This window comes from Trachinotus anak, unplaced genomic scaffold (assembly GCF_046630095.1).
Source record: "Trachinotus anak isolate AG129_WGS33_773 ecotype Australia unplaced genomic scaffold, CSIRO_AGI_Tana_v1 ptg000014l, whole genome shotgun sequence".
Taxonomy (NCBI): Eukaryota; Metazoa; Chordata; class Actinopteri; order Carangiformes; family Carangidae; genus Trachinotus; species Trachinotus anak.
In genome coordinates this window covers 2,011,498-2,027,990 of record NW_027273865.1, presented here as the reverse complement: position 1 = coordinate 2,027,990, position 16,493 = coordinate 2,011,498, and the positions used below count along the sequence as shown (strand labels likewise).

At 41.7% G+C, this 16,493-nt stretch overlaps 1 protein-coding gene across 1 annotated transcript in view; it reads right to left on the bottom strand.

The window, feature by feature from the left end:
* Window positions 1-16,493, bottom strand: part of LOC139632286 (leucine-rich repeat and fibronectin type III domain-containing protein 1-like protein) — a 120,477-nt gene that overhangs the window by 44,102 nt on the left and 59,882 nt on the right. Inside the window, exons 2-5 of the mRNA XM_071497156.1 lie at window positions 13,280-13,559; window positions 10,424-10,624; window positions 7,365-7,531; window positions 1,481-1,721 (exon numbers count right to left, since the gene is read on the bottom strand). Of these exons, the coding sequence (XP_071353257.1) occupies window positions 1,481-1,721; window positions 7,365-7,531; window positions 10,424-10,624; window positions 13,280-13,546 (876 nt within the window). The 5' untranslated portion in view covers window positions 13,547-13,559. The remainder of the gene's footprint in view (window positions 1-1,480; window positions 1,722-7,364; window positions 7,532-10,423; window positions 10,625-13,279; window positions 13,560-16,493) is intronic.

Sequence of the window (16,493 nt, the reverse complement as noted above, 5' to 3'; positions counted from 1 at the left end):
TAAGACTGAAAGATGCACTCATTCACTTGTCAGATGGCAGGTCAGAACATAATCAAAGGCTAACTCAAGAAAGTGATTGATAAAAATGCAACTGGAATTTGATTTGTTACTGTTCACATGTGGCGCAGTATTTAATAAGCATCTTCAGGTGGGGGTACATTCTCTGTTTGGACGTTATAGCTAAATGTGGGACTGTCAGTCTGATGTTGTAAAATAAGATTTAAAAAAAAAAAAAAAAAATCTGATTATCAAAATAATCTGGCGCAGATGCCAGTTTTGGCCCACAGGCCGCAGCTGCCAGCCACTGCTTTGCAGCTTCTGCTCTGTTAAGCAGGATGGGAAACAACCAAACATGGCTCAAACTGCCATAAACAACATAAAGAAAAGGTTAGAGTCACAGCTCATTTGATTTGGAAGGACCAGAGCTACTGAGGTTGATTGACAGTAATCAGTTTGTGTTCAAGCTTCATTTGAAAAGTGAAAAAAACAAACTATCCTCCAGTGAAAAAACAACCCCAGCAGCTCACTACAACCCACAGTTACGTTTATTGTCAGGCGACCTTTAACAGTCATAGTTATTATGACGGAAGCAAAGGAGGAAATTAGATGATGTAGAATATATAGCAACCTTTCAGTCTGTTATATGTAAGGGGGGTTCTTGAAGGTTGCAGGTAGTTTCCTGTGGGTTGTATTAAAGAGTAGGTCATTTAGGATGGAGAGAACACAGGTGTAATGCTGGGACTGATAGTTCACGTATCTGATTACTCTGCATGCTCATATCTTAGTTCAGAGATCTGTTTTTTAATGTACTATTCTAGGCTCCTTTTGTGAATGTCTCCAGGGACTTCTGATGAAAAACAGCTTCACTGGCACATTTACAGTAATGTTCATTAATGTGCACTGTGCCTGTTTTAGTTTTACCTCTTATGACTGAGTTTTACTCTGTGTTCGATTATCTGTGTGGCTCAGTAAGCCAGATCCTGAGTCTTTGTGTTGCTTCTAACTCTGCTGTCGGATATGAAGCAGAAATGTACATTTTAGCTCAGACTCACTCCACACATCCACAAGAGGTTCACTTCTCTGTGACACCAGCCATCTGCACCTGCTGGTGTGTCCTTGAGAAAGCGAGTGATTAGGTAGCCACAGAGGGCTAAAGCTAAGACAGCAGGAAAACACTATTGGAGCATTATGACCCCAAAAACACAGAGGCCAATGTCTATGACCAGCATGTGGAAATGATACAGTTTAAGGTGACAGATTTGTATTTGGCAGCTGACAGTGACTTGGGGCTCCTATCTCTGACAGAGGTTACCAGCTCATCTGAAGCACTAGATGACATTATTACTTCTCGGCACATGAGAACCTGAATCATGTAAGAGTTGAGAATGTTTTCCTGACAGTATTGTGTGTCTGGTCCTGTGTTCCTGTGTGGTATGATGTGATATCTCATTAATGTCACTCTGCTCTAACTTTTACAAACCTCTCTAATGGTCCAGAAGTATTTGCCAGCCAGGTCTTTAGGTGAAGCGCAGGTCTCCAGGTCATCCTCCCTGGTCAGTCTGCGAAGCCAGACCAGCTCACAGTTGCAGTGCAGAGGGTTCCCGCCGAAACTCAGCACCAGTGCCGTGAGAGGGGAGCCCTTCAGCTTAGCGTACACCGGGATCCGCAGGAACAACGGGTCGGGAGGAATCTTCTTCAGTTTGTTGGATGTCATGTCCAGTCTGTGATGGAGGCAGAGAAGTTTTCAACTTTCATTTTATTTTCAGGCGTGAACGTTAGTGGACAGAGAAGTGGGATGAATCATCATACGCACATACTATACATGTAGAGGTAAATGACAGCCTTATACACTATATTAGCTCAATGATAACATGAACATTTACCAATATTAAAAGTGAATGAATAATAATAAATGTGAACAATAGATTTTGAAAAGAAAAGACCCTAAATTAATGTAGGTATTCTATGAGTTAGGCCTGGACCTGAAGTGGAACTGAACCATTACACATGTAGCCGGTCAGACAGAATATAAAACTGTTCATCAGGAGTAGCTGACAACCTACAGTTACACAGAAATGATAAATGGTGGATTTTTAACACAGACTCTTTTACTTTTTACTCTCAACTTTAACTGCTTCAGGATAAACGTTTAACTTCTTAAATTAAAACAAAACAGATGGAGCGAATGTTCCTCCGGCACATTTATAATCTTGGCAGCATGGTGAAAGCTTTGAAACAGTCTTTGGTGGTGATGGTGGGGGGGGGGGTAATACTGAGTTTATAAGGACTCATGATCTTGATATCATTACATGACCCTGATCAGAGAACTAAAGAGTCCCAGAGTCCCAGGGGGATGAAATAAAGTGAATTAGCTGACAGTCAATCTACTGATTCCTAGACCTGACTGTGGATGTTGGGTCCTGTCTAAAGTAAGGAAACATGAAGTCTGTTGTGAGAACAGACTTTCTGAGCCCATTCAAAGTAATTCAAACAGTGAGTGGGTGAATTAGATCCTCCGAGTCTTGTGTATTGTGTCGGTGGTTGTGTCCTTGGCAAACCGACACAGAACAGGGTGTGGATCATCTGATCAGTCTGGATTTGAGGCGGGACACCTTGTCTGACGGTGAGACGGAGGGAAGGAGGGAGGAGAAGGGAGTCCCCACTCCCGAGTTCTCCAATCATTCCTTATCAGATTGGAGCTAAAAGAATCACAAAAATCTGTATATTGACTCGGGTTAGAGTGTAGTGACGTCTGTTTCTCCATCATTCTGTGTTTCTTCTCACCTCAGCTTGAACCCAACTTCAACCCAACACCAGGCTTGGATGTTCAATTATTAATCATACTGTGTCATGGGTGTGGGTTTTAGGATTGTTTTGTCTCTGACTGGAGGCAAAAACAGTCATTAATGCAGCTTTCAGTTTCAGATTCTGTCGGTTCCTCAGATTAAAAACCAAACAAACAACAAAAAGTACCAAACAAACTAGAATTTCTGCCTCACGGATATACGCCTCACCACTCCGACTAGTTACAGATCACATCCCTGTTTATCAGGAGTCATATAAAATATTAACCATTTTTGTTAAATTTTGTCATAATTTCACTGTGAAGTCTTGAGTAATAGCTAAAAAGTGTTTTGTGAGATCACACCGACCTTGTGACCTTTGACCGCCAAAATCGAATCAGTTCATCCTTAAGTCCAAGTGAATGTTTGTGCCACCTTTGAAGGGACTCTCTTTGGAAGTTTGGAAGGCTGAAATCATGATTTTGTGAGGTCACTGTGATCTTGACCTTTGACCTCCGAAATCTAATCAGTTCATTCTTGAGTCCAAGTGAATGTTTGTGCCGATTCTGAAGTTCTGTTAAAGTGTTGCTGAGATACAGTGTCCACGAGAATGGGACGTATGTATGGATGAACAATCTTTAAACCATATGCCTCCTCCAGCTCCGGCTGTCGCTGGGGCAGAGGCGTAAAAAAGTGGGTGGAGGAGGTGGTACAGAAGAAGCTCTGACCCCTACCAGCAGAAAATAGAACATAATGCATAGTGAGCAAAGAGTGTGCAAAGCCAAGTTTCTTGTTTGCTGACAGTGTGCTATTGCTCTGCCTTGCTAAATGCAAAACCAGTAGCTGAAAGGATGATGTTTGTGTGGTTCTCTTCTCATTCGGACTGATGTGTAGAAAACACCAAATTAAAGTAGAACTAGAAGGGGCAGGCTGCGGAAAACTGGTCCACAAAAATAAATTCATCCAACTCCATCATCCAACATGGTGTATTATCTTGTGTCAGCCACTCAACTCCAGTGATTTTCTCACGAAAGCACTGACTCTGGTGACCTGTAATAATGTAGAGGATTTCAGCATTCACTGTCCCTGAAATGAAATACTCAACAAAGAAGTTAATAGCTGTGCAGAGCAGCAAGCATGCTGCACTTAACAAATTTCAGTTATGTTATTTCATGGGCAGCAGTCTCGTGGTGATTTGGGTTGTGCAAGTGTGCTGGCGTATGTGTGTGTGTGTGTGTGTGTGTGTGTGTGTGTGTGTGTGTGTGTGTGTGAATGACAAACCCAGAGTAACACCAGCTTGTTCACGGGTTTTGTGTCTCCAGGGCAGAAAGACATTACAGTCTCGATAAATAAGTAATAAATGCATGGCTATTTATCTGGGGCTTAGTTGTCCTTCTTACACACCAATGATTGTTTGCTGTTTGGTGGTAAATTGAAATTGATTACTGTTTATGGGGTTCAAACCTTATTTTGTGCCAGTGGATTAAAATTACACACGCACGGCACACTTTCAATAGACTAAAAACAATCTTTATTTGTGAAACTTTCAAACCTTTCAAAGGCCAAACTACGCAGATGTTCTTTGCACAGCAAAAGAGAGGTAAAAAAAAAAGCTAAAAATAAAACACAAAACCACTAAAAACATGGTTTGGGGAGGTGCATTCACTGAATTCAATGAATGCCACTGACTGTTCATATCTTTGGGTATTATATCATGTTTGATGGTTCAGTTGACTGTTGTTTGTGCCCTTAACTATGGCCCACAACTGTTTTGTAAAGAGGTTTATCACAGGGTCCAACTTTCATGGAGTTGGTTTAGCTTGTATTGAGCTTCTGGTGCCTCTGGTGGTTCCCAGAGAGTTGACAGAGTCCTGGTCTTAAGTCTGATTAGGCTGAGCAGCTCCATCCGCTACAGAAAGCTACAGAAACACCCAGAGCGTGCACCATGCAAATTCCTGGAGCCCCCAAGGAGAAAAGGGGTCCTCAATGGTCCCTCATATTGGTGAATTTTGCAATGACAACCAAAAACTTCCCATTAAGACACTAAACAGCACAACAGCTGTTTCCTGCAAGTGAAACTGCATGTGAGGCATTTAGGGGACATGTAAATTGTAGCATCTGCTAATAGTCTGCGTTCATGTGCGTGTGTGTGTGAGGGTCTTGGACTTCGATGGGCCTCTTTGCCTGGGGCGCTCCAGAGTCTAGATTCAGGAATGACCCTTCAAGCTCATCACACCTGCTGCCTTTGTGTGTCCAGAATACTTTCTACACTGACTGAGTCTCTCTGCATGAACACCAAGCGTGAACACTATGAAAGGTTTTGTCTCCATTTGTAATTTCATAGCTTGGACAACAAATGTCTTTATTCATCCTGGTTGAGGCTGGTTGACTGTAAACACACAGGATGGCAATTCATAATCATCATCATCATCATCATCATCATCATCATCATCATCATCATCAGGGACAATAACTTTCTATCCCTGACAGTCTGGTATATTAGTGTGTTGTATTAGTTTATTAGAGTGTATTCAATACATCAAAACCATGATCAAAACACAACAGACAGAGTAAATTTAGGGAGTAATAAATCAGGTGCTACTAGAATAACTTAAAAAAATAGACAAACACAATCATACCAGAGTATTCAATAAGGCAAAAAAAGAGGTTGATGGAAAGTATCACTAAAAAGAAGGAATCTTGAGCTGAGACTAATCAAAGAGGTATTTATAAAGTTTTGGGGTCATTGTGGCAAAGGTAGGGTCAGACCAGGTTTCTCCATGAGATATGGATTTAGGATGAGAGTGCCCTGCCAGAGGATCTCAGGCAATGTCTGGACTCACAGTGAGTTCAGTGATGTGGCTGAGGGCCATAGCAGCGAGGGCCTTGAAAGTGATTAAGGAAATCCTAAAAATTAGTTCTCAGATATATTGGCAGGAGTGTAGGAAAGCCACAACAGGACTTCTGTGCTCTCTCAATATAACATGTGTCTGCCAAAATGAGCAAATGTAATATGTTTATCTATATTCAAAACATTTCCGCAGCTTGAAGTGAGATTAGAGGATGGAGGGCCAACATTCAGTCTGATCTGTGTGTCTGAGAAGCCTGTGCCAGTAATAATAACGACAGATTTGTCTTTTGTGTGTGAATATGTACAAACACTCACACGCAGTGTGCAAGCAGACCTTTGAGAAGAGAACCACAGCAATGATCTGCTCAGCAGAAGAGCATTCTGAGGTCACTGTTTCAAAGCCCCCCTCTGCCTGGAAGTCAGTCAGGGCTAGCTGCTGCCGAACACCAGTTTGACTGCAAAGTGAACTGATCCTCCGAAGCTTAACCTCCCTCAAAACAAGGTCTGACATGGAGGGATTCACTCTGTGCTTTGAGTTCAGTTGTATCCTGCTCTAGTTTTTTTCTAATTGGTTAGAAAATCAATTAAATAAGGAGGGACTGATATTGTTGAACAAAACCTAATATGAAAAGGTTGATTTTCATTCTGATGCTTCAGTTACAATAAAAACTCCTCTCAGAAGATGTGCTGGCAGGAGACAGAGCCACTGATGATTCTTTTGTTCTTCATCCATTCAAGTATTTTTTGTCACCAGAAGATTTAGAGTTCATGTGCAGAATCACTTGCATTTTTAAAATAAATATCCTTCCTGTTGCTGTAATTATAGACATTTATTATACGACAGTGAAACTGAAGTCCATCCATTGCTCTTGGGGTTTTTGTGTCTTTCTCTAGCACATCTCAGGGTCTCCTAAACCTCAGTGGGACCAACCCATTCGCTTAAATCACTTTCAAAATGTTTGGGAGAGACCATCACTGTACACACTGATCATCATATTAAAATGATTTATCATATCACCACTTTCTGAGATAAGGCTCATAGATAAAAGATGCATTGGTCCACTTTGTTCACCAGCGAGTCTCTGCCTGTGTCTGTCTGCTGTTTGGTGCTGGGCATTGGTCAGTGGCTTTGTGAGAGCTTGTCTGACGGGGCTGGTGAAAGTGACTGAGGCTGCAGCATACAGCGCACGTCCTGTCAAACTAAAACTATGAGTTAAAGGAGGCTCAACACATCCATCATGCCACACACAGGGCAACAGCTGTGTTTTGTACCATAGCCCTATGCAGTGTTGACTGCACTGGTAAGAACGTCTATATTGGTATAACAGGGCCATGATTTTTCTGAAAGGCCATTAAGTCCCACAGGTGTGTTATATTCTTAGGCAGTACACTGAAGTGGAACTTTAACTTCTAGAGAGCTTCAAGGTAAGAGGAAGCAGGGAGACATTGCTTGGTGAGCCTTTCCCTCCCTGTTTGCATTGTGTTCAGTGGTGTATGTGTATGAAGTGTGTGTCTCACTTGTAATTCCCTTTTTTTGTGCAGTAGGTGGTACATGAACAAACAGGTGAGTCGCTGAGCAGGTGTGTTGTTAGAGGAAGAAGCACACATTTGTTTGTATGCAAGTTTGTGTGTGTTGATCACTGTGGTTGGACCAGATGATGTACAGATAAAATACAGCCCTGACACCTGCACAGGGTGCTGATGCTGGGGTGTTGTCACATGATGCTCACCTGGCCAGTTTGTGCAGGTTGGAGAAGATTCCCTCAGGGACGCTCTCTATCAGATTGTGGTCCAGGCTCAGGGTGTTGACGCTGATCAGCAGGGCAATGGTCTCCCAGGGGATGTCCACCAGGTTGTTGTAGCTCAGATCCAAGTCCTCCAGGGTCTCCAGAAAGTCCTGAAAGAGAACAGAGACTATGAGCGTGAGCATTTAATTGCGTGAAGCATCACTGCAATACTTGAGAAAATCAACACCCCCACCCCACACATTTTTTTCTTATCTTGAAGACGGCTGATGGTAAGCAAAGCAAATACACAAAGAGAGAAAAAGGACAAAGGAATGGAAGGAGTGAGAGTGAGGGAAGAGAAGGAGTAGGAGTGAGAGAGAGATCACAGCCTGCAATTGTGCTTGTTGTTGCTGTAATTGCTCTCATAATTCACACAATCAGGACACTGTTTGAATGCCACAATGACTCAGTACTCATTACAATAATCTGTGCTTTATTACTCTCTGAACAAAGGCAATCTCATTTCTTATTGACAAAAAAACTTGTGGAGAGGAGTTCAAAGAGCTGTGTGAGCAGAAAATCAGCCCTAAATTGGTCCTCTCGAGAAAAATGACACTGCTGGTTTTTGCGCAAACTGCTGAAAATGGCTCGTGTTTACTTTCAGTTACATAGTGGATGGAGGGCTGCGAGCTTCGGGCTTTGACACTGGAGTGTGAGTTTGCTGCCAACAGTCGTAAAATAGGTGGTCACTGTTTGTCAGTGCCATTTGTGGGCTCAATTAGCAAGACTAGCTGACTGGACATGACAAGAGCAGTGATTATCAGCACAAAGAAGAATGCGCCGGAAACTATATTAATCTGTGATTCTGTGGTGTCGCTAACACCTGAACTCAGCCAGTCAGTGGAACTCAGAAAAAAGTGTCTTCTTGGCTACACTGGTGAGCTGGAATGTACCACTCTGAGAGGGGTGGTGTGGAATAGTCCAACTGGTAGTTGTGTTTTATGTTTAAATTCAGGAAACATTGTGATCACAGCAAATAAACTATGGTTTAAACTTATGGTTTTAAGCAACTGAAAACACCTGGTTAAGATTAGGAAAAGATCACTGTCACTGTTCTCCTGCTCCCACACACTACTTCCCACACTGCCACTCAAAGTTGGTACTGGGTGTAAACTGTGGGGTGTTGAATCATCAAGTATGAACATCCTTGGAAGACTGGGCTGCTCCACAACTACGCAGAAGTTAAGCTTCAGCTAACATCCCTATGACTTCTACACTGGCTGTAGAGCCAATGCCACTGGAAAACATTTTATTATTTTGTTTTGCATTATCACCTATTTGTCATAATATGGGCAATTAAAACTGCTGCATTACTGAGTTAGAGTTGTGTTTCCTCGTAATGAAAGTCCTGCAGAGGTCTCAGCCGGTCCTGAGGGGACACTTTGGAACCTCAGTGCTGGACTTTTAATGAGCTGCGAGGACAGTGTCGTTTAATGAAGAAGGGGAAACGGTTTATTTTAGGGCCTGGCTATTAACAGGGTGTCCAGCTGAGCTGTGGAGGCAGGCCGGCCTGGCTGGTTCTGTTGGTTTTCAGAGTCGGAGCCAGAAATGTGGCGTCGTGTTCACACAGCACTTGACCCTCAGCACCAGAACTATTCTGACAAGCTGTAAATGACTTTGCAGTAACTTTTCAAACTGAGAATCTTGGCAAATGGCGATCTATTTCTGAATCCTTCGATAATGAATCATAAGTTTTGTTGGCAGCACCGATATCCAAACTTGTTGGATTTAAAACAGTTTGACTTTGTCAGTGTAGTATGAGCTTTTCCAGTGGAGCTGGTGGCAGCAGGATAAGAATATTTCTTATGTTTGTAAGGACAATTCTTGCCTCTTTAATCTGATTTTTAGAGTGATTTTGGTCCATTCTCAGCTCACCTACTTCATTAAACTATGACGCTTTGAACCACTAAACTCATGTTGCACCTTGGCAGACCAAAACTCCATTTGTAGCACCACAAAGATTAGTTTTAAATTGAAATCATGATTACAAATCACAACTGATGATGGCCTGAGGGTAATTGGGCAATTTTGTCTATCTAGAGTTATTCAGCTAATGACACATTGGTCCAGTTTCTCCACACAAAAATCAACAATGGTAAAAAATAAAAAAATAAGAGGACTTTTTCACTCCTTCTGCTCATTGCTACTGTTCCTCCTCTTCTAAAATACACAGACTGAACCACGTATCATAGGTTTACAAGCCTGTGGTGGTCTGTAGGCGTGTGACTGTTAGTCATGGTCTAACATTTAGGAAACAGTTATTTTTGTGTGCTCAAAGTGTGTTTTTTCCCCATCTTGTATTTTTTAGCTGGACCACAACACGTCTGTGACTGACTGATGGAGCTGAATGATCAGTGGTCAGCTGAATACCATGTGACTTAATCATGAAGTTCCACCATTGGATGGCAAGCAGATTACTGGAGTTTCCCCACTGGCTGTAGCTCTTTCAAAATGAATTGGCACAACCAGCTCAGGGGGTGTTCACAGCCTGCAGTGTCGACTTTTTGGACAAACCTTAGCTATTTTCCATGGAAGAGAGTCACCATCAGGGGTAAGGTGGTTTAGAACGATCCAGAAAGGTGTTCAATTTGATTAATAAGTAAATAAATCTGAGTGTCTAAACAGAGAGTGACACAGATGAGCAGACACACACACACGCACACAGGAGAGAAGCCCCTCCCCACAGATCATCACACAAGATGATGGTCCTTTAACTTCATTGTTGCAAAAGAAGCAACTTCCTAACTGATCCAGGAACACATAAAAAGCTCCGCGTTACGTTTCGGGCCATGGTGATAGACTACATAGAAGTGGGACAGCAACAGTGCTACTACTGTCTTGTAATGGCAAGTATAGCAGTGACACTTGTGTAGTTAGCATTAGTTTTCGCAGTAACAGTAGTAGCACATTTATTCGCTTGAAACAGATGGGCTTTGTTTTGATATCACATGTGACTGAAAGCGACGGTGTTCATAGAAAGGGTTCAGGTGGGGTACTTGTACCTGAAATGCCCCCTCTGATATGCTGTGCAGCTGGTTGTTGGCCAGAATGAGGTGCCTCAGGTTCACCAGGCCCTGGAAGTGGGAGTCGTCCAGGATGGTTAGGCGGTTGGCATCCAGGTGGAGAGCGTGGAGATCCTGGAGGTCAGCGAAGGCGTACGGCCGGATCTGACTGATGGTGTTTCTGCTAAGGGTCAGGTGGATCTGGATATGCAGGGAAAAAATGAAATTAATGTTGTAGAACATATGGTATTTTCAACTTTGTCATTCTGTATCTCTTATTGTAAAAAAGGCTAACTATGTTACTCACTTTCTGTTTCTATTCTTTTTAGGGCTCTGTAAGATTATTTAATTCTATACCAGCAATAATTTATTGAGGTTTCACTTTGTGAAATTTATCCTGTTTTAGAGTGACACTCTTTCTGCCTTCCCGTGCAGGGAGGTCAAAGGTCAGGGTTAGCAGATGAGCCAGCTCTCTGGAGATAACAGAGGTTCAGTGTTTTGCTCAAAAATATGGTTCAGCAAGTTGGACACTCAGGGCTGTGGGGATTGAATCTGCAGTCAGGTTACACGATGGCCTTCCAACACTCAGTCACCCTGCCACCCGGCTTCATTAATAATAATCTTAGTAATAAATAGTAGAGTGCTGTGGGTCAGTTGAGAAGCAGAATTACAGATGAAATTATTGAAAAATAAGTCTGGCTTCATTAAAAGGTAATAAGTGTGTTAGAAAACACACTGCTGAGATCAGGAGATTGTAGATTACTAAATACATGGAGAACCATAAACTGAAGAAATACTGTATATTTTATTCACACCCAAGAAAGGGTCAATCATCACCCACACATTTGTAAACCTGTTTTAGAAGATGCACCATGATCACTGGAGACATCTGCGGCGCACTGTTATGCTCACTGCCAAATAATTAAAACCTAATTTCCCACATTGCCTTGTGTGTGAGCAAACATCATCTGCGCTGTTGTAATGACACTGGAGAAGAAACTTATTTTTTGCACATTAAGTATGTCTCCTTTTTTTGTTTGGCATTCAAATATCATGACGTTGGAGTGTCTGTTTTTGTGCAGTGTGCACTGAAGTGACTACACCTCCGTTACATGATTACGATGGAAGTAATTGGCGAAATCCGTCAGATATCATAAATTTAACCTCAGGCAATATGTTATGTTGGAGGGAGCAGATGTTCCTATAATGTTTTCTGCTTTCAGTGTGGAATAAACATCTCCTCTCAGTTTTTTTTTCTCACTGAAAAGTAAGTCGTATATGTAGAATGCTGAATTCTAAAAAAAAAAAAAAAAAATCACACCATTAGCTTTAATCTGTGATGTTCAGCTCCTTCCAGAAGTTATTTTGAGCTCAAGTGATGCAGTTTACTCGGTTGGTGCACCTTCTTCACTCAGCCTTCCTCAAGTCCTTATATATCAAATAGTGATGTCCAATATCTCCCAGAATGCAATTTAATAGTCCTGCTCACCAGATATTTATCTTGTGCTTACAAATGTGGGTTATATATTATACTTTACTGCTGGTGGAGATAAATGAAGAAATAAATATATTTAAAATGTTCCGTGGCTGCGCTTCTCAGAGACACAGCAGTTATTTTAGCTCTGCGACTGGACGGCTGCAGATAACGGCTGTAAGTGCAGTTGTTTCTGTGGTTACAGCACGCTCGACTTATTTGGAAAAAGCTCGTAAATCGTTTTTTGGAGATATAACACATTTAAAGGAGCGACTGAGATCTCACAACCAGCTGGTGGCTTGTTAAATAAAAAGGCACATTAACAATAGATACCTCTGATGTTTAGGAAACAAGATCTTTAAAACAGCCCCATCATCCCTTTATGTTTCTTCAATATCATAAATGTTATTAATGTTTGACTGTGACTGGATGTGAACTCTTGTCTCCTGCATGAAATCAAACATTTTACGAAACCATCCAGCTGCCTGATCTTACTTCAGCCTCACTGTGTTGTGCATTGGTACTGAGCATTGCTACTGTGTGTGACTCTTGAGCTGCAGACTTGTCCAGCATAAGTGTGATTCTATATTCAAATTAGAGTGAGGCTGCTTGGAAAAAAAAAAAAAAAAAAAAGCTAATGAGCTGCTGCTCGTGTGTGTGTTTTTTTCTTTCTGGCAGGTCACTTCTCATTCAGTCTGGCCAGACACAGCTGTGACTTGTTGGACCAAAATGAGCAGCAGGCACTGGCATGAGCTTATAGCCTGTGAGCTAACTTAATATACTTTGATTAGTATGTAAGTTGGCTCCACTGTGTCCTCTCAAAAGTGCTGGACTGATTTCTGAGAGCAAAGTCAAGCATTAAAAACACAGGAAAGTCACCTGAGTGGTCAAAGCTTTTTTTTTTTTTTTTTACATTTCCCTGCAGCTTCCAAATATATGTCTTTAGCTTAGCTCTATTTGCTGCTATTTCTCACAGGCTGGTTGGGAGATCACTGAATATGAGACCTGCAGCATCTGCTAAAATCTTGTATTAACCAGTCTGAAGTATCGCTGTAACATCTCTGGTAAATTTGCACGTAAGACGGCTAAAATCTCTGAAGCTGAGGTAGTCATGCTGATGACTGTAATTCAGTGAAGCAAAAGGCTCAGTTTTATATACAGCACAGTTAAGTACCCAGTAACATCAGTAACATAAGCTTTTATATAAATTATATGTTCCATCAGCTGTGTTCATCTCTAAAATGAACTGCAGCTAAAACATCATAAAAACAAAACAAATCACAGCTGGATCACACCCTTATCGAAGAGCTTGGCAGAGACTACTGATTTTACAAACCAACACAACCATGTACGTAAAAGTGTTCAGCGAACTGAGTTCTGACCAGGCTGGACATGTTGGCGAAGTCGCGGTGTCTCAGCGTCGTGATGAAATTGTCCATCAGCCTGAGCTCGGCTGTCTGGCGGTCGATGTTGGGCGGGACAAAGAGGAGGCCCGTCTTGGCACAGAGCACCGTGTAGGATGGCAGCAGGTTCTGGCAGGTGCACCGCTTTGGACACAGCATAGAGGAGGAACAGGAGGGGAAGGAGGACAGGAGGACAAAGAGGAGGAGGAGGAGGAGAGGGCAGACCAGTGCGGAGACAACGTCCATGGCTGCTCTCCTGCTGAAACAGATAACACAGAAAAGAAAGTAGAGGTCAGCTGATGGAGCTTGTTGTTGTACACACACGCATCGCACTGGACATTAACATCGTTCCCACGGAGTTTCACAGTAAAAACTTTAATTACTGCTCCTTGATTTGATTGACAGATTCATCTCTCCTCCACCTCCACGGCTGTAAATGAATATTATTCAGTCACACAACGCCTGCAGAATATGTGAAGTTGCTGTGAATATCAGGACATTCTCTACACTTTTACTTGCAGGCTTTCTTTCCCAAACTTTCCAGATGTGTGAGCATCACTGAGTTTCAAGAAAAAAATGTTATTATAATAAATGCTTCATAAGAGAGGGAAGAAGAAGATAAACAAGGGAACGGGGGGGATGCAGGGGCCGACAGTGGCACTGAGAGCAACAGAGGGATAAAAGAAAGGAGGTAAAGAAGTTTAGTGTTCGCTGGTGCAGCCCGTGTCTCTTTCTGCTGAGTAAGTTGAAGTTGGAAAAATGAAAGTAAACAGTACTTGTATCATCAATTAAGCTCGCTACACTGTCGTGATTATAATCTGAGCAGAACATTAAAGAACACAATTTATGCCGTGTGTGGCTGTCTGTCTCACTTCATGAGTTTCATAGATGTTTTTCTGCATAAAAATGAGACTAAAGCAACTGTTCCAGCCAAGGCAATAAAGGAATACATTTACATTGATTTTGATTTCTCTCTGTTCGGGTGTACGTTCAGCTCAGCTCAGCCCTGAAAAAATTCATAGCAGGAGAAAAAGACAGCACACACAAACAGGGACGGCATATGCAAAAGAATACCATGCTAACGCACACACCCTCACACACAATCATTTCTCTGTGACTTCAGAGGACATTACATTGACTAATGTTCCATAACCATAACCCTAACTGCTACTTGCCTAAACCTACTCCTCTAACCTCGCCCTACCTAACCCTAACCATTACTCTAACCTTAATTATTTACATTACTGGGACTTGCTTTTTGTCCTCATAATGAAGTCCCCATAATGTAATAGGTCCCCACAACATGAGTAATACCTGGACCACACACACACACACACACACACACACACATACATGTGTGTTGACTCTCACATGCACCTACTCTCTAAAAAAGTTCCTCTGAGTTAAATGCTGAGCGACTGGAAGAAGGTCGATTGCAAATAGCAGTGGGAAGAGACACGCTCTTTTATTTACGGCACTGAAATATTCAAACTGTGCATCAACCACAGCACGGAATACAAAACAGGAAGTCTGCACATGTACTCGGAACAGGATAGAGAGCAGGATATGAAGCTAAATGTGAGGAACTAATGGGAAAGATGTGATGGAATGAGATAAATTCAGTGGAAACGATCAGGAGAATTCAAAACCCAACTGAGACTACGCTCAAATGTCAGTGGGTAATTGAAGAGTCTGCAGATGATGGGAATGTGAGCACAGAAGACATTCAGGCTGTAATGAGTGGCAACTGGAATTCACAAATCAGTCATTTAAATGAGCATACTTCAAATCTCAGAGAAGTTCAGTCAAGCCGGAGGTAGATAACGATTTATTAGTGATCTATGTGAGGTAGTTACTCATCAAACAAGAGTAGCTCAGAGCCCAGCATAAGGCTGCCGTGTGTATGGTTGTATTAGCTTTCAGTCCACAGTCCACTGTATTTTATCACTGCTGAATAAAGCTGTTCTCATTGACATGCTTTTCTGTTTCTGTTGTCATGACGACAGAACTAGGTTGAAGTTTGAAAAAGTGACTGAACTGTGTCTGAAATCACTCACTACTCCCTACATAGTCCACTATGCAGGGTGTTTGCCATTTTATCATTATAGCCTATATAGTGGACTCATAGTATCCCACAATGTATCATGAAAAATAGTGTACGACGGATGGTCACTAACCATGCGATATATACCATAAATATATACCATCATGCATTGCGCTCACGGTGAAAGACAGAAAATTACCAAAGAGGTAGACAAAACATGGATGTTACTCTCACGTCTTACAGTGACACTTAACTTACTAAAACGTGTCACTAGCTGGGTTTCAGTCGCACTTTTGCGCAAAATAGAAGCAAATTTATAGAAGTCGACAAAACACAATTGTGATTGGTCTCTGTTTCCACTGAGTGATGTTATGTGATATCATTCCAAGTAAGCGTAACAACAGATTTCCAGCAGTCTGCCTCAGTGGGAACTGGCTCCCTGGGGCCTGACGCGACAGGCAGTGCTTGAATGTGAGAGACGTGTTTCCATTTCAATTCTGCGAAACAGAATTCACCTCATGTGAGTGTACACACACTTTGTTGTGACATTTGAGAGCGTTTTTGGGAATTCACATGTTTCCATTACTCGTTTTTAAGAGTCACAATCAAAGAATCACTAAAACCAAAACAAACTGTTCAAAGTTTTGATTTGTTTAAAAGTTGGAATATTTAGCAAAGTAAGGAATTAGTATTTTAATGTTCATAAGAAATATGCAGTTTTATCAGCAAAACTCTTTTTGATTTGTTTTTCTGTGCATCTCTCTTTTTTTTATTCTGTTCATCACTTTTATCTGGTACAATCAAAAGAGACATGTTTTACTTCCAGGTTACTTTTTGACCATTTTTCATTCATTTTTCACTGGGTTTAACCTTTGCCTGAGAACAGCCCAACTCTACAGTCAAGTGGTCTGTGAGAAATAAAAAAAACAAAACAATTAAAGGTCAGGGAAGGTGCAGAAATGCAGCCATATTCCATTCACATTTGAGGTTTAATATCTCATTCAGTTGCATTATTCGTATGAATTGCACATCTGTTCAAGTGTGATTTTAACAAGCATTTAATCAAATGCTTGTAATTGTTAGTGACATGAACAAGTGCTGTGCGTCATCAATCTATTCAGCTGTCGGGTTTGAGCTTTGCCACTTGCA